Source organism: Caretta caretta, chromosome 24 (assembly GCF_965140235.1).
Source record: "Caretta caretta isolate rCarCar2 chromosome 24, rCarCar1.hap1, whole genome shotgun sequence".
Taxonomy (NCBI): domain Eukaryota; kingdom Metazoa; phylum Chordata; order Testudines; family Cheloniidae; genus Caretta; species Caretta caretta.
The window spans coordinates 3933214-3950879 of record NC_134229.1 but is presented as its reverse complement, the minus strand read 5'-3'; the positions used below and the strand labels follow the sequence as shown (position 1 = coordinate 3950879).

The following is a 17666-nucleotide window of genomic DNA, read 5'->3' as shown; positions in this document are numbered from 1 at the left end:
TAGGGAGGGGCTGTGCTCTGTGGGGAGGGGCTGTGCTCCATGGGGGGCCCCATAGGCTGTGGGGAGGGGCTGTGCTCCATGGGGGGGCCCATAGGCTGTGGGGAGGGGCTGTGCTCTATGGGGGGGGCCCATAGGCTGTGGGGAGGGGCTGTGCTCCATGGGGGGGGCCTATAGGCTGTGGGGAGGGGCTGTGCTCCATGGGGGGGCCCATAGGCTGTGGGGAAGGGCTGTGCTCCATGGGGGGGCATAGGCTGTGCTCCATGGGGGGCCCCATAGGCTGTGGGGAGGGGCTGTGCTCCATGGGGGGGGCCTATAGGCTGTGGAGAGGGGCTGTGCTCCATGGGGGGGCCCATAGGCTGTGGGGAGGGGCTGTGCTCCATGGGGGGGCCTATAGGCTGTGGAGAGGGGCTGTGCTCCATGGGGGGGGCTGTAGGCTGTGGGGAGGGGCTGTGCTCCATGGGGGAGTCCGCATAGGCTGGGGGAGGGGCTGTTCTTCAAGGGAGGGTCCTAATAGGCTGGAGACGGGGGTGGGGGTGTTCCATAGCGGGAGGCAGGGGCTGTGCGGGCCTCCCACAGGGAGTTGGAGTGGGGGAGGGCTAGGCTAGGCTCTGAGTAGGGCAGGGGGTGTTGGGATTCCCCCATAGGGGGGGTGGGGATAGGGGGCAGGGACTGGAGTCCAAGGGGGGTCTCCATGATGTGAGAAGCAGAGAATTTCCCCAAGGCAGGGTGAGTGGGGTTCCCCATGAGGTGGGAAGGACAGGATGGGATTTCCCTATGAGGTGTTGGGGGCGTGGGCTGGACCTCAAGGGACATAGGGTGGTCAGTGAGGTTTCCATGAGGTGGGGGGGCAGGAGGCTGTTCTGGGCTGGGGGCGGGGAATGCCATTCATGTTGCTAACACTTGTGTTGCCCCTTTAGGACACAGCCCATTGATGTAGGAACTGGCAGAATCCCCATCCCCGTCCCAAGGGTCTCCTAATACCAGCGCATCTCTCATTCCACCTTTAGTGCTGCTCAGTTTCTTGTTGCCCTGCAGCGTTTTAGGTGATATCAGTGCAGGGGAAAGGTACCAACTCAAGCATTTGACAGGCTCTGAAAAGGTTCAGCACAGCAAACCTCCCCTGTTTACCCCTGCACCTGTGCGTCTCCCTCCTGCCCTGAAGGAAATCCAGTCTGCATAACCCATGGGTTCTCAGCAGCGGGTTTATGACGCTGACTCCTCAATCCTGGGCCTATCAACAGGGTTTCCACAGACACAGCTTGCTGTGGAATATGGACACCAGACCCACTAGGACCTAAAGCACAAACACTGACTCCTTTTACGCATTCCACCAAACAGCCATCGGATGATACATTTTGGTCACTATTACATAGCACAATCAGCGTAACAGCTCTGTGTGGAGCAGAGAGAAAGATCCTGGCTCAAGGATTGTATCCCCGCTGTGAAAGATACCAGAGCCTGTTACCAGGCCCTTGTGTCACCAAATCTTCCTGTGTAACAATGCTGCTGTGTTGGCTGTTTCTTTCATGTATGTGTCACGGAGTCCCTGGGCGATGCTCTAGAACTGCTCCCTACGAAGGCAGTCAGGACTCTGGGGAACTCTCCTCCCTGGGAGCAGACTGTCTGCAGGGCAAAAAGCTCACACAGCTTCCGCCTTCCTGGGTCTGACCTCGGAGCATTCAGCATCCTCTGCTCCTCCATGCGCTTCCCCCAGTGAGTCCGCCCAGGCGGGGTCCTGGGGAAGCCAGAGGGTCCTGCACCCCAACTCCACAGTCAGACGTGACTCTCAGCCAGCCAGTAAAAGGAAAGGTTTATTAGATGATGGGAATATGGTCTAAAACAGAGCTTGTAGGTATAGAGAACAGGACCCCTCAGCTGGGTCCATTTTGGGGGGGCAGTGAGCCTGACAACCACGTCTGCACTTCACTCCATGTCCCCAGCCAGCCCCAAACTGCCTCCCCCTCCAGCCCCTCCTCTGGGCTTTGTCCCTTTCCTGGGCCAAGAGGTCACCTGATTCCTTTGTTCTCCAACCCTTTAGCTCTCACCTTGCAGGGTGGAAGGGCCCAGGCCATCAGTTGCCAGGAAATAGGGTCTTGGTCATCCTCTGTGACCAGACCCCTGCACACACCTGCCCTCTAGGGCTCTGCAACGATCATACACCCTTATCCCACCACCTAGATACTTAAGAACTGCATAGGGGAAACTGAGGCACCCCCACACTACTCAGAGAAAACATTAAGAACAGTCCTGCTTCGTCACAGTATGTGACACGATTAGTTTGTGAAATTCGTGGCCACATGATGTTGAATCCTAGGGCTTGGTTGGATTCAAATAAGATCACAAGAACCATCCCACCATGCTATGAGAGAGGAGGAAAAAAATAGGGTTATTTAGACCATAAACCCCTCGCTCACTGCCCAGCCTTAGGAACATATTTTCTATACACTGAGGTAGTGTGGTCTAGTGGATAGAGAATTTAAGTATGTTGGGGGAGAAAGACAGGGGTCAGGGTTGCTGATTTCTGTTCCCAGCTCTGCCATTAACATGCTGCGTGACATGGAGTAGGTCACTTTCCCTCTATGTGCCTCAGTTTCCCCATCTTTACTGGGGGATACTGATACCGGGCTTCCTTTGCAATGTGCTTTGAGGTGTCCTGTTATCAAGAGCTAAGGATGAGGGACAGTTTATGGTATTTCTACCACTTTTCTCTATGTCTAGTGGTGACCCCTGGCCCAGCCAAGACTGCATGTGGCTGGCTTTTAGCATGCTTTAATGATGATTGCTCCTTAGTACTGTCGCCTTTTCACTGCCTGCAATGCTGTACCCTAAAGGGGATGTTGGGGATCAGGGAGCTTTGTCAATCGTTTCACTACAGCGAGGAATCGATACTCAGTGGAGTGGCAGCAGCCCCTGCTCTGCTGGACTCCGCTTGCCCTCCTGGAGCTGCACGGGGCTCAGAGCTCTTCCTGCTGGCTGACAGTTTGTCAGTTCGCTGACAGTCAGAGCCATTTATTCCTCTTTCAACAAGGCATCTGGAAAAGCTCAACCCAGCCAGGACACGACCGGTGCAGGCAGGTTGAGGGAAGGATTTTGAGAGCAGTGCAGGGTTTGTTCTCCATGCCTGTTAGGGAGGGTGCCTGCCTGCCCTCCCCTTAGTTCACAATGTGAGGGGCTTCCCTGGGATTCCTGCATCCTGACTCCCAGCTGGCACTGGATTTTCTCAGGGGCAGCATTAGTGACTGATCCTTCTTAGGTCCCAGGTGCAGGGTGGGGCAGAACACAACTGCCCACCTGTTAGCCAAAGAGGTTGCATCACCTCCATTCTGCAACAGCTGCACTGGCTTCCTCTTCACAGCCAGCTGTTAGCTTTGGCCTTTAAAGCCCCCTATATGGGCCTGGCTGTCCCCGAGACCTGCCGCTCTCCCCGTTACTCATCACAGCAGCCTAGGCGAGTGGCAGACTGTAGAATCAGGAATTCGCTCCCCTGTCTGCACCACCACAGCCTGTGTCTCCTGCTCCTGAAGAAAATGTGGTAGGAAGGATAATGTAGTGGTTAGGAGATGTGGCTTGCTCTGCCACAGCCTCCTTGTCACCTTGGGTAAGTCTCTGTGCCTCAGTTTCCCCCATCTGTACAATGGAGAGACTAGCGCTGCCCTGCTTCACAAGGGTGCTGTGAGGATAAATACGGTAAAGCTTGTGACATGCTCGGATATCACAGCAACAGTGACCAGGTAAGGACCTAAGATAAAACAGCTGACAGGCCCCTCTCTCTTTGGGCATTTGCCAGAGTCTGTCTGGGTTGGGTTTTTTTTGGAGGGTTGTCTTTGGTAAAAGGCAATTTTGGAAGTGTTTAATTTTAAACTGCTGCTGGGCCAAAATGTATCTCAGAGATCCCACAAGGAAAACCACCATCCACTGGAGAAAGCAAAGGAGGAGCAGCAGAAAATATGAAACAGGGAGGAAAAATTAGCCCAATATTTTAGCCCCGCTGAAGGGTTGGTCTGAATTTGATTCTAGAAAGCAGCAGATTCTCCATTTCCTCGCCAGGGGTGTTGAGAGGAAGAACTGGGCTTGGGGTTAAGACACTGGAGTAGGGTTTGGGAAAGCCTGCGGTCAATTTCTGGCTCGGCCAGAAACTCCCCCTGTGATTTGGGGCAAATCAGTTCATCTCCCTGTGCCTGAGTTCCCTACCTGTGAAATGGGATTATTGAATTCACTAATGGGCATCGGGTGCCAGATATCCCTGCTGACAGGAGCCATGTAAGCCCTTCGAGGGGGTGGCTGCAGGCTCAGGTCCCAAATATTTAGAGGCACTTACCCAATTTCCTCTCTCCCCTGGATGGAACTAGGGGCTTAAAACACTGCAGACGTGGGTTGAGGTGTCATTCCTTAGGGTTTGTGAAATGCTTTGAGCTCCTCAGATGAAAGACGCTGCCCTGTTAAAGTACAAAGGGCTGGTGCATCACTGCTGTAAATTACGAAATGTGTTTCAACCCTGTGTCTCCCCCGCGCCCCCCATCGTAAAAGCCCATGTTGTGAAATAGGCCATTCCTACCAGCTTGCAACAGAATCAGCCACCGTGGGGAGCGGAGAGAGGGAGAGAATGCAGGCAGGAGAGAAGCGCCGTGTTTTATAATTTATCACTAACATAGAGATCGAGATTCACTTTTATAAAATATTCCCTTTTGAGGCCAGGATGACGACAACAATACTTAGCACTTTACATGCAGCATCTTCCATAGGGGCGGCCTGGAGTGCTTTGCAAACTCTAATTCAGCCCCCGCACCCCCCCCCAATCATCTGTGCAGTAGGAATTTGGTTTTACCCCCATTTTACAGATGGGGAAACTAAGGCACAGAAAGGCTAAATTGCAGCTTGCTCAAGACCACACAGCAGGGTAGTGGCTGAGGTGGAAGTAGAACCCAGGAGTCCTGATCACCGCTCCCCTGCTCTAACCACTAGACAGAAGTCCTTCCCAGAGCTGGCAATGGAACCCAGGAGTCCTGGCTCTCCAGCGCTGTTCCAAGCACTACACAACACACCACTCACTTGCTTGGGAATAGTGCCCAGGAGTCCTGACTCTATCCAGTGGGTCACACTATCTCCCAGATCTGGGGAAAGAACCCAGGTGTCCCAAGCTACATGCCATCTCCCTAACCCCGAACTCATATCACCGCCATGGATGTTTTATCCTCCCCTCCCTCTTCCCTTAGGGCTGTTTAATGAGTCTCCTCTCATAGGATGAGCAAATGTTACTGGGGTGCCTGCTGGGAGAAGGGAGAAATCAAGTTATACTTCTCCCCAGCCCAGCTAGCGTGGGGCTGAAAGCTTCCATTCCAGCCTGACAGAAGCAGGAATCATCTCTCTGGTTGCAGCACGTTATTATCAGGTGCTGAGTGACAAATGGTGGTTTTCTTGGGGGGCGGATCTTTATTTATTTGTTTAAACCCGATGTAACTGCCAGGGATGGTGTGGAGCTAAATCACAGCCTGCTCGCACCTTGCCGCAAGTCCTTTTCCAAGAAGGCAGAGGGATGCAAAGTTACATTTCTCTCACGGGCATCATGCAGGCAAGAATATTGGGGAAAGACAAAAGGCTTTTGCTAGCTCATCAGCAGAGTGTGTTCATGTCAGGATTTCAAGGCGGGAGGTCAGACCTGTAATTTCCTGGGCCCCTATCTGTGCTGGAGGGGGCAGGACTGTAACTGACAACAGTAATCAGCTAAAGAATTTGCTCTCATCTGCCGCTCACTGTCTCTGCCTTAATAATAGTAAGAATGTAATCCAGGGCTTATGGAGCCCTTTTCATCTATCGATCTCCAAGTGCCTCACAAGCAATGCACAGGGAGGGAAACGGTCACCCAGCAGGCAACAGACAGAGTCAGGCCTCAAATCCAGGCCTCCTGGCTCAAGCTGGGTGAATCATGGATTTTTTGTTTTGTTGGCAGTGCTGCAAAAATTTGGAACAGCGAGGGGGGGGGGGGGATCCTTTCAGGTTAACCCACAGTGAAAATTTTCCAGTGAACTGAAAAGTTTTTTTAAAAAAAGTTCCAGGTTGAATGAAATGTTTGGTTAGAAATCAAATTTTTTTTAAACATTCTCAGAAAGAACACGGAAGTCAGTTTCAAAAGAAAAAGTAATTTTGAATCAAAAAGTCAAAACTTCTGTTTCAAAAGCGTCAGAGGGTCCTGTCCCCCCAGCCAACCGCAACGACTCAGTGAAATCAACCTGAATCCGTGAATTGTGTTGCTCAACCTGCCGAGCAGCTGAATAATAATTTCAGCTGAAAAATATGGCCCATCTTTCATCCCAAGTCCCTGATCTACTGAGCCCGGCTTGCTCCACCCCAGAGAGCTCACGAAAGCTTACGCTCAAAGAAATTGGTTAGTCTCTAAGGTGCCACACATCCTCCTTTTCTTTTTGCGGATACAGACGATCAGGGCTGCTACTCTGAAACCTTTCCACTTGTGTTATCCTGTGTGGACAGGAGGTTGAATTTGGGCCCCTTGGGGAACAGCACCCAGCAAACCATGGGCAGTGCTGCCCAGGAAGGGGTGTAGCGGGGGTGGCCAGGGAGCAGGCTAGGTCTTCACGGCAAAGAGAAACCCACGGCACTGAATCCCCGAGCCCAGGCCAACTGATTCAGTCTTGCTGGGTTTGGGCTGCGGAGCAGTGTAGACATTCCTCCTTTGCCCAGCCCAGATGTCTACATTGCTAGTTTTAGCTCTGCAGCTCAAGTGGACTGACCAGGCACTGATACATGGCACCAGGGGGTTTTCTTTGCAGTGTAGATGTCCCCACAGTGGCTCCTGCCATCTTCCAGCTGCCCGAAGCAGTGTTCAAGAGACCTAGGTTCAACCCACTGTTCTGCCACAGATGGCCAGAGTGACCATGGCCAAGCCTCTGTACCTCAGTTCCCCATCTGGGCAACCACCTGCCTTCCCGGCGAGGCTAAATAGGACAGAGACAGAGGTGCGTGGATACTTTGGTTACAAGGGGCCATTTCAGTGCCTAGGCAGAGGCGCAAGGAGAATCTAGGTTTGATTTCCAGAGCGGCTGAGGACAGGTGGGCAACCCCTCTGAAAAACCAAGCTCTTCAAGGACTTGGCCAGGCTCTCCCAGGGAAGCCATGGGAGAGCCAGGAACCAAACCTGGATCTCCAGGGTCCCAGCCCAGTGGTTTATCCCCACAGCTGTGCTTTTTACTGAGGCTGCTGGTTCCTCGGCTTGTTCCAGGTCTTTCTTCTGCCGCCTCTGAACGTTGGAGCAGACGCTTCCCTTTCATCGGATGCGCTCAGCCGGGGCACGTCGCATCGAGGGGAGAACAAACGCCCTGGAACTGCAGCGAAAGGAAGAGCGTGGAGGAGAGAAATTCCCCTTGTCGGCGCTTCTGAAGGCTGCAGCCTTGTGGCGTCTGCGGGGAGGCGGCGGGGAAGGGGAAGGGGAGGGGAGACCAAGGAGCGAGATTTCTGTACAGCTGAGAGGAGCCGAGGTGCATTTCAGCCGGTAGAATAAATTAGAATAAATCTCGGGCGCCTGGCATAAATTAGCCGGCTGGTGAGATTGATTTCCCGGGGAAACGGTGCTATGGAGAGAAGCCTCCAGAGTGTGAATTTCAGAGATGATCTAGACTCCGGCTGGCGCAACTTTAAAGCTTCCTAGGTCACCTAGTGCCGCTAGAAGGGAGAGGCGGTTGCACTGGAAGGGGAGATCTGGGGTCTGCAGTAGAGTTTAATTCTAACAACAAGAGGGGAACAGGGCTCCAGACAGAAGAAGCCAGCATCTATCTTGTCCAGCCATCCATTCATCCTGCTTTCCACAGTTCTTCCTTTCGAGCTCTCCAGCCACCCATCCCCATCCCCCCCCCCCCACATGTATTTATCCGTCTCGCTATCGCTCATCCCTTGCTCCAGCAAAAGCCATTAAGATTGACGAAGCACCTTTTTGCTTTTCCGATGGGTCCCGGGAGCAGCAGGCAAAGTGCCTGGCTCATGCATAATAAACCAGGCGTGGAAACACGCGAAGTAATAGGCTACATTTGTCGAGAAACAAAATCATTAAGCCAGCCCATTTGCAGGGTTGCCTGGAAAACAAAACAAAACAAAACCCACCATCACCACCACCCACCCCATGCCTCGGCTCCATGTCATTCACAACGGTGCTCCCGCTAAAAGCTTCTGTGAAATAGGTCAGCCTGTGCGGGGGAGGGGGGGGGGCACGGTTATGGGGATTTGCCAGCCCTGGGGATTACGCTGACGCCTGGAGGGGCCGGTTGAGATCAGGGCCCCATTGGGCCGGGAGCGGCGCGGATGCAGAGTCCCTGCCCCAAGGAGCTTACACTGTCGGAGAGGCTTCATTGGCCTTTGACGGAGAGCGAGCACCGATTGCTAGGAAAAGGGGGCGAGATCAGCCATGAAGGGGTGTGTCATGCAGGAGAGGATCTGGGGCCAGAACAGCCAAACCCCCGCCCCCGGCCTCCCCCATTCTTTGGCCCAGGATCCAGCCCAGACCCGTCAGCGGCGGGGGCTGCCGTTCAGCAGCCGTGGGCAGGAGCCGTTTGCGGCCTGATTCTCTGGGCTGTGTGGAGTGCCAAGCGCCCCCCAGGAGAAATCCGAGCCCCTACATTGGACATCGGGGGGGGGGGGGGCAGGGCTGCTGGAGAGAAGCAGCTAAAACATTGCTAATTAAGCAGGGACAAAGGGCGAGGAACCGACCCAAGCAAAAAATGGCCCCAAATGCTGCGGTGCAAGACAAGGGTAAATCCAGAGCCACACATGAGTGCCTGAACCCTGAGCTGTAGCACTCACACTTGGGCTCCCCACAAACACCCCGACCTCTGCCAAGGCCCCCCCATCCCCATCTGCAGCCCCCTGCTATTGCTCCCAGCCCCCAGCTCTGCCAAGCCCCCCCACCCCGTCTAAGTCCAGCCTTGGGCACCGTCCACACCACTCCTCAGGTCTGCCAGTGCCCCTCAAGCTTCTAAGGCCAGGTCCCATCTCCCTGCCCTTCAGGGGGCAACCCCCACATCTCACAGGTGTGAATGGAAAATCTGGTGCCTTTCACACACAGGAGATGCTGGTCACTCCAGTCCAGTTCAAGGCCTTGGGGTCTTCTCTTCAAGGCCCTCAAAGACCTGGGGCCAGGCTACTTAAGGGAAGGCAGAGTGGCCTAGTGGGCAGAGCAGCTTAGTGGGCAGAGCACTGGCCTGAGACTCAGGAAACCTGGCATTGCCACTGGGTGATTGTAAACAGCCCAGATGCCTCCCAGGGGGCCCTCATGGCTTGGGGAGGTGCTGCAGCACCCTGCCTCCCTTTCCCCTTCTCTCGGGAGTCTTCAAAACCCCCGTGGAAGGGAGAGATAGTTAATTAAATTTGTTACACCATTTCTATCAGCCCTCACCCTTCCACCTGGTCAGGAGATACTTCCCTCCAGGGGCTGGGCTTAGCTTCAGGCTGGCTGGCCCCTTTTGTGGCCCCTATAGAGGAAGCAAAGTCTTTCAAACGCAAACTAAAGAGTCCCCCCGAGCCTTGTGTTCCTGCTCCCTGGCAGCAAATCCTCATTGACTCATTCACTAGCTCCAGCTCAGCGACTGCCCCACCAGACCATGGGAGTCAGGCTAAAATCATATCATAGAATATCAGGGTTGGAAGGGACCTCAGGAGGTCATCTAGTCCAATCCCCTGCTCAAAGCAGGGCCAATCCCCAATTTCTGTCCCAGATCCCTAAATGGCCCCCTCAAGGATTGAACTCACAACGCTAAGTTTAGCAGGCCAATGCTCAAACCACTGAGCTATCCCTCCCATCCAGCAAGCCCTGAGTGCTAACTGTGTGGGGCAGACATTCCCGCACCCACCTACAGCTTCCCAGCCTGGCCCTCCACCTCCCACCTGGCAGGAAGGGTGCTGGGCTTGAGCATGTTCCCTTATATCCCTTGGCCTTAGTCACATGATCTTCCTGTCACATGACCGACCTCAGGCTCTCACCTGGGGAGGTAAGCAGCTTGGCACAGGTGGGGCGGTGGCCTTGAGTAAATCGCTTCTGCCCAGCCCCTCGACGGTCTTTAGGCTCCTAACCTTCCCCTCTCCCAGTGCCTCAGTTTCCCCTCCCTGCCCAGCGGGGAGATCGCTACCCAGCTCCTTTGCGAAGCGTGTCGAGTGCTGGCGATGAACAGCACTAGAGACAAACCTGCCCTTCTTCAGGGCCCTGTTCAACAGGCACCAATTATCCCCTGCTCCCAACAGCATTTTACAGGTCCCAAAGGCATAACACCCCCCCATCCATACACACTCCCCTCCTTCCCCCCGGGCATCACTTTCACACAACAAAGGCGATACACGGTCTCTTTTTTTTTGGTAACATTTATATTTTTATATATATAAAAAATTAAATATATATAATATATCGTGTTTAAGACTAAAAATATAGTACATAATATTTAAAAAAAAAAAGGAAAATGAAAAAAAAAATAATCCAAGGTTGGGCTGGGCAAGGGGTGCAGGGGAATCACAGATACACGTCTCTAGAAATCTAAAGGGGCTGTGCTAAGAAAAATACCCCCATTTCCCCCCACCCACATTCCCATGGGGGATCCAATGAGCCTGGGCGTTTAGGAATGAGCTGGAAGGTGTGTGGGTGTACGGGGAGGTGAGCGGTGCATAACCTTGGAGACAATCCCGATACAGTGAGTGTCACGTAAAGACACAGCTTTGATCCATGGCGACTCGACTCCAGGCTTTGCATGGTTCTGTGTCATGGCAGTGAGGGTTTCTATTGCTAAAGAGGATCCCGGCACCATTGGGGCGAAGGCCAGTCCCGCCGCTTCCCCCGCCCCCGCTCTAGACCGGGGCGAGGGAGAATGGGGGTCACCGGGGATAGGGTGGGGAAGGAAGCATAGACCACAGCTGCAGGCCATGAGAGCGGTTCCTGGGCTCGGGCTCAGGGCCTTGCGGGATCGGGCCTGTTTTAAAGGTACCTTCGTGGGGGTGGGGGTCAAGGTTAACTCCTTGCACTCAGCCATGGGGGTGGGGGTGGGGGTCTAACAAGGGTGAAAGCTTGTGAATTAGCACCAGAGGAGGGAGTGAGTCGAACCAAGGGGTGGGTTGTTCCTGACTGCAGGGGCAGGGGGGGGATCCATCCTCTCCCTCTCCACAGCCCCCCAGCCCCAGCCCCCTGATGCAAAGGAAAGACCGACCAGGTGCTGGGTTCAGCTGACGAGCTCTGGGGCAAGGCAGGCAGAGGGGTAGGCCCGAGCCATCGCCGAGGTCCCGAGTGGAGAGGAACCAGCCCGCACCCGGCTGGATCCGGCACTGGCTTCTGGCACTGAGCTAACCCGGCTCCTTTCTGGGCTAGCGAAGCGCCGTCGTGTCCGAACTGCTCCCATCATCCAGCTGCCCAAGGGGCATTTTGTTGGGGGGACGCAAAGCGATCGAAGGCCGCTCGGCACCCAGCTCCCAGGGAAGTTCCACGGGGCCCTTCGGGCTGCTCCACACACAGTACTTGCACCGGTTTGACTCAAAAAATGGGCTAAAGTTACTCATGCAAAATCCCCTGCTTGAGCCTGCAAACGCAAGGACGTGGGCTGTCGACAGCAGGAATTGTGCCTGGGAACCTCTGAATCTTGGTGCCTGAGCCTCGGCTAGCCCTGAGCTCATCTGGTAGCCAAGCTGTGGCAGGCGCCCCAATCTCTAGCTGTGCGGCCAAGCCGCCACTAGGGGGAGACAGAATGCCCCACGGGTTGGGTGACACCAGTTTGATGGACACAAACCAGGTCGAACCCAGGAGTCCTGACTCCCAGCCCTGGCTGCTGTAAGCCACGAGACTCCTTTCCTAGGAGTCCAGACTCCCAGTCCCCATATCTAACCACTATACTCCCCTCCCAGAGTTAGGAATAGGACCCAGGAATCCTGACTCCCAGTCCTCTGATCTGACCACTAGACCTCCCGCCCCTTCCAGAGCTGGGAATAGAATCCAGGTGTCCTGGCTCTCACCCCTGGGACGCACTGGGATCCAGCCCCAGTGAGCAGGAATTGGCCACAAGCAGGTTTACACCACAGAGCACAAATGCTCAAAAGAGGAAAGCGCAGGGCAGCCGTCCAGGGGCCATTCAAACCCCGAAGCCAGACTGAGATCAAGGGAGAAAAACAAATCTCAGGATTTAAACCCTAGGACCAGCTACGCCTTGCGGCTTTTTCCCAGCTCCCCCTCACAGGCACAACCCCCTCCCTCGAGGAATTATTGCTTTGCCCTCGTTTTCCACGGCCCTCTACACACGCCAAGCCAAGCCCCGTGATCTCTGCAGCGTGCACGGAGCGCCCCCCTGGAGTCAAGGTTGCCCAACACATTCCATTCCAAGACCCTGCTTTCAGTTGGTTGGAACATTGCAGACGTTAACCCTTCGGTCTGAAATTTCCCATGCCAGCTGTCCGCCTCAAAGTGGAAGTTTTGGGGGGCGTTAATCTATAATTATATACTGCTGAGCATTAAGAACACGTGCTTCCAGCTTTCAAGAATTTGCTTGGCAGGATATTTATATAAAATATATATTTAGATACATTCATATAAAAAAACCAAAACCCCTTCTCACGTGTCCGACTCATGCCAGCAAATTAGCCAGCACCGGTTTGTTACTTACGATGACTATTAACCATTATTATTCGTATTGCAGCAGCCCCTGGCCCCAGTCATGGACCATGACGCCAGATTTGGCTCACACTTTATATTCAGCTCCCACTGCCTTTGCTAGCAGTCCCAACTGCTCACAAATCGTGAATCAGACCTCCCACAAATCATGAGCTGGGACAAAAATTGGGTTCTTTTGATTCTCCTGCAGGCTTGTGAATGTTCCAGGGTCAAGTTCGCAGGTGTGGGGAGGAGCGTGATGTCTAGTGGTTAGAGCCTGGATTCTTTTCTTTAAAACCATGAGAGCTAGAAATGTATTACTAAGGGGGGGGGGGGGAAGCTGAAGTTCAAAATAACATGACTTCTGAAAGTGGCGCATTAAGAGCTGGTCCCTGGATCAGGTTGTAAGCCTGAGACCAGGCAGACCCAGGGTCAACTCTATTCTCCCATCTGACCTGGGGCACGACTGAGCCAGATATTGGGCAGTGTTACACCCAGAGTTGCAATGTCTAACTCATTAGGAGCTAAAACTCAGTTTCCAAAAGGATTTAGGCACTTTGGAGCAAAAATCCCATCAGCTGTCCATGAGAGTCAGGTTCTGGAGTGCCTAAACCCCTTCGGAAAACGATCTGTGTTCCTAAATCAGTTAGGCGTTGAGATACTGAGTGCAGCTAGGCCAAAATGCCTTTAAAAATCTGGGTCTCCAGGCTCCAGTTCCCCATGTGTACCATGGGGCTAAGAACCTGAGAACGGCCCTCCTAGGTCAGACCAGTGGTCCATGTAGCCCAGTATCCTGCCTTCCGACATAGGCCAGTGCCAGATGCTTCAGAGACCAGCCCTGCCCTGCCTCACAGGGGGTCATGAGGAAAAGCGCAGTGATGATTGTGAGGTTCTCAGGGGCCAGGGTAATGGCCGTTGTATAAGTCCCATAAATAGGGCAGGAAAAGAAAAACAAGCCCATATCACGACACATGATCAAATCCGGCTGCTTCCGAACAGGCTAAATAAAGGGTCAGGTGATGTTTTAATAAATGGTGACCCCTCCGTCCTCGGGTGTTATAGGCTCCAGCCAGCCAACCGGCCGCTATAACCATTGCTAACCCCTGCTGCTGATGCCGATAACCCACGCAGCTCACGGCTGTACAATATCTGAATGGCTCCATAATGTAGAGGGGGGCGGGGCGGTATCTGTACTTAAAATCAAGGCCCCGAACTGTGCAAACGAAACCGATGCTGCAGGGTCAGAAGGGTCACAAGAAAAGATCCAGAACTGCTGCAGTCCAGGGCTGGAGCGGCCCTGCCACGCCGGCAGGTACTAGGAGGGAACAGTCAAGACAGGGCTGGTGGCTTTGCCCTCTGCCCAGCCACGCAGGAGATCAGAGTTCGACTCCTGGGCCGGGCTGCGACTGTGGAGAAGCAGGGCCTGGGTTCGAGTCCTGCTCCCTAACGGAGCGATGGCGGAAAGGGCAGTAAAGGGGGGGGGGGGCCGGGATCCTGCTCAGCGCCACTTAGGATTTGCATTGCTCACGCTGCAGGGCGGGACCCAGTGTCGCTCAGCAGCGCCCCCCTCTGCCCGGCTGGGGAATGGCACTGCCAGGCTTCGAAAACAGAGCCCACGCCCCCCATCCCTTCCAGGAGTGGGGTGCAGCTTTGCTGGGATACTTGGGAACCTTGAAAGATACCCTTCACCCCCACCAAAATAGCAACCCTGGGAAATCCAGGGGCACCCATCATTTCTCAATGGGCAGCCCTGGAAAGCCCATATCGTCAGTGGAGGCTGCATCCACAACTTTCAGCCCTAAAAACACAGCTCTTGATGCCTCAAGCTAAAGGGTCAGCTCCTCCCCTGACCTCGGGGACAGGCTGCTGTAGTGGCTGGTGCCAGGCACTAGGGGGAGAGATGAGCCTTCAGCTTCCCCGCCCCGGGGTGCCACCAGCCCCGAAAACATTTAGCCCCGCCGACGCCCCCACCCCCTTGGCTTGGTTCCACCGCGCAAGCAAATGCCGACGGGTCAAATAAAGCTGAAGTTCAAGGCACAGGAAGTGGTGGAAGAGGCAGGATTCCAATCGGTCCTTTCGGAGGAAAAAACCAACCCACCAACCACCCCCCTCCCGCCCCCGTATAAAATATATATATAAAAAAATCCAACATAAACCCAAACAAACGTATTCAAAGTGCTAGGGACGGGGGACGGAGTCAACTCGGCCCTGGACGGATGGGGTACTGGGGGAGAGATTGGGGCCCCCTGCTTTCTTCCTGAAGAGGAATGCCACACAGGGGAGGGATCCAATTTGGGGTGTGAGCGGCAAGGGGTGCTGTTGTGAATGGAAGCACTCGGGGGTGGGGCTGACCTTTCTCCCTAGGGCCAGCAGTGCCCTCGAGGTCAGGGATTCACAGCGTAGGGATTGCGAGCACTTCACCCTTCCCATATTGCTAAGTGGGGCAGGAGGGATCCCAGTATGGGAAAGGGGTGCTGGTATAGGATAGGGAGTACCTGTATTGTATAGGCGGGTCCCAGTATGGAAGAGGGAGGAATTGGATAGGGGGTCCCAGTATTGCACATGGGACCCTGGTATGGAACAGGGGGCCCCACGAAAGGATAGGGGGTCCCTGGTCTGGAATAGGGGGTCCCAGTATTGGACATGGGTCCCTGGTCTGGAATAGGGGGTCCTGGTATTGGATGGGGGTCCCGGGTGTGGACTGGATCAAAAGCTGCAGCTCCAGGTTGGTTTTCCACATTAGGGCCCGACCCTGCCAGGCGCTGAGCGATGGGCGTTGAGGCAGGATCAGAGCCCTTTGGCCATTCAGAGGCTGGCTGCAGGGTTAGCCGGCCTGCCGGCCGACAGGCAGCCGCAGCCCCCGTCCGGGCGCGTTCACATCTAGAGCACAGTGTCCCCCGTGCCCCCCTGCGGCACCCCGGCAGCCCGGCGGGTCCCATCGTGCCCTGGGAGCCGGTGATGGCACGACTCTCTGCCGCCTAGCGGCCGAGAGGTGCGGGAGCCAGTTGCAGACCCCAGGGATCCCACGGCCCCCAGGGGAATGCACAAGCTAGCCTGCCCTCAGCCACCCCCCCAATGCCACTTGGTCCTCCGCTGCCCCACAATCCCCCCCACCCCTTGTTGTCACAACCTTTCACCCCCAGCCTGGAGTTCAGCTCTCGGCCCATCTCCCCGCAAAGACCCGACGACGCCTGGCAAAGAAATGGGGTCTCCCCAGCGTGGCCGGGGGCAAGTTTCCAGAGTCTTGCTTGGAGCAGGATGGGGCGGGGTGGGATGCAGGCCATGGGAGGGAATCTCCCCCCCTGCAGCTACCAGCACGCTTTATCCGGCCTCCAGCCCGCTGGGAGGAGAACTGTGCCACGCGTGACCACGGCCGGGGCAGGGGTGGGGGTGAGGCTCCCCAGCCCCCCCCAAAATCTGTTTTCCTTCCAGTCGGGGAGGGCGCCGGCCCCTCGAGACATGGGCTGAAAAGAACAAACGAAGACAACATGACGGGTGGCTGGCTGGAAGCTCAGATATAGGGGAAGAGGGGCCCCGGAGTCAGCCGGACGCCAGGGTCCCTGGAATACAGGCGGTGAGGGGTGCAGTTGCCGGGCAGGCTGAGAGTCCTGCCGCTGGGTGGGGGTTAGGGGTGGGCGTGGGGGGGGGGGTGTTCTGGAAAAGCCCCTGAATATCAGAGGACAGTCACAAAGTACCCTTGACCCCCCCCCCCCACTTTTGTCTCCAGGGAGGATCGTCCCCGCCCCCAGCCCCCCGGCCCTTCAGACGTGAGTCTGCATCCGCTGCTGGAACCGCTGCCCGTAGTCCGAGTGCTGGGAGGTGTAGGAGAAGCGGGTGGCATTGGTGTACTTGCCCATGGGGTCGTAGGCGTCGTAGGGGGCGCGGTCCAAGCTGGGCGGAGGGGGCTGGCTGTAGCCCAGGCGGTAGGTGGCGTAGCCGGCGCTGGGCGGGAAGGCGGCGTGGCCGCCGTAGTTCTCGTAGGAGAGCTGGCTGGCCGTCTCGCCCGAGGCGGTGCCCGGCGGGGGCCCCGGGGCCGGCTCGGCCCCGTACTCCGACGCGGGGCCCCGGCTGTAGGTGCTCAGCTGGGCGTAGCCGCTGGAGTGGGAGAGGCGGGAGGAGGGGCGCATGTCGTAGCGGGCGGGGCCCGGGGCGCGGTAGTCGGCGTAGAGCACGGTGCGGGAGGGCGGGCGGTCCTCGTGGGCGCGAACGTTGTAGTAGCCATTGGTTGGGTCCTGGAAGGGGAAAGGAGAGGGGCAGGTTCAGGCAGCGCCAGGGGGCGCACACGGGGCAGGGCAAAGCTCTGGGTGCCTGTGGACTATTCCGGGGGCAGAGCTGGGCAAAGAACCCAGGAGTCCTGGCCCCCACCCCCAGCAGAGACACACACGTAATCCCTTCTGCACCCAGAGCTGCTGACATGCACACACCATCATACACCCCTTCGCACACAAGCACACTCGCTGGTGTGCTCAGGCACATTGGCACCAAGGCACAATCACTCCCCCGCACACTCCAGGCCGCCCTTCCCTGCCCACGCCCACACGCGCCGTTGCACGCTCAGTGGACAGGCGCCCCCCCGGGGGTGGTGCCGGACCTTGAGTTCGTACTCCTCCCGCGTGTCGATGGTGTCGCACCGCATATCCTGCTTCAGGTCCACGTCGTCCTTGAACGACTGTCGAGGGAGATGGGAAAGGGACCCGTCAGCTTCCCCGCCCAGGTTCTGTCTTAGCCCACCGGCCGCTCGGCTCCCCAGCCCCCAAGTCATCCCACCCACCCCGACCTGAACGCAGGACCAAGCAGGCTGTGGCTCCTCCCCACACTCTGGGGGCACTGATGTAACCAGCCAAGAATGGGACTCAGGAATCTGGGCTCCCTATTCTAATTACTAGCCCACACTCCCCTCGCAGATCCGTAAAGAACCCAGGAGTCCAAGTCCTGTACCCTGGGTTGGCAGCACCAGGGATTGAACCTGGGACCTTTGAAACGTAAAGCCTGAGTTGCTACGGCTTGAGCTAAAGGACAGAGCCTGCAACAGACTCATCAACACCTACTG

The 17666-nt window shown here is 56.0% G+C and overlaps 1 protein-coding gene across 2 annotated transcripts in view; it reads right to left on the bottom strand.

Annotated features, from left to right (window-relative positions):
* Positions 1–12507: 12507 nt before the first annotated feature.
* KIRREL1 (kirre like nephrin family adhesion molecule 1) overlaps positions 12508–17666 on the bottom strand; it is an 85795-nt gene continuing 80636 nt past the window's right edge. For both annotated transcript variants that reach the window (XM_048827998.2, XM_075123076.1), the window contains exons 14-15: positions 17208–17285; positions 12508–16848 (exon numbers count right to left, since the gene is read on the bottom strand). In XM_048827998.2, the coding sequence (XP_048683955.2) occupies positions 16378–16848; positions 17208–17285 (549 nt within the window). In that variant the 3' untranslated portion in view covers positions 12508–16377. The remainder of the gene's footprint in view (positions 16849–17207; positions 17286–17666) is intronic.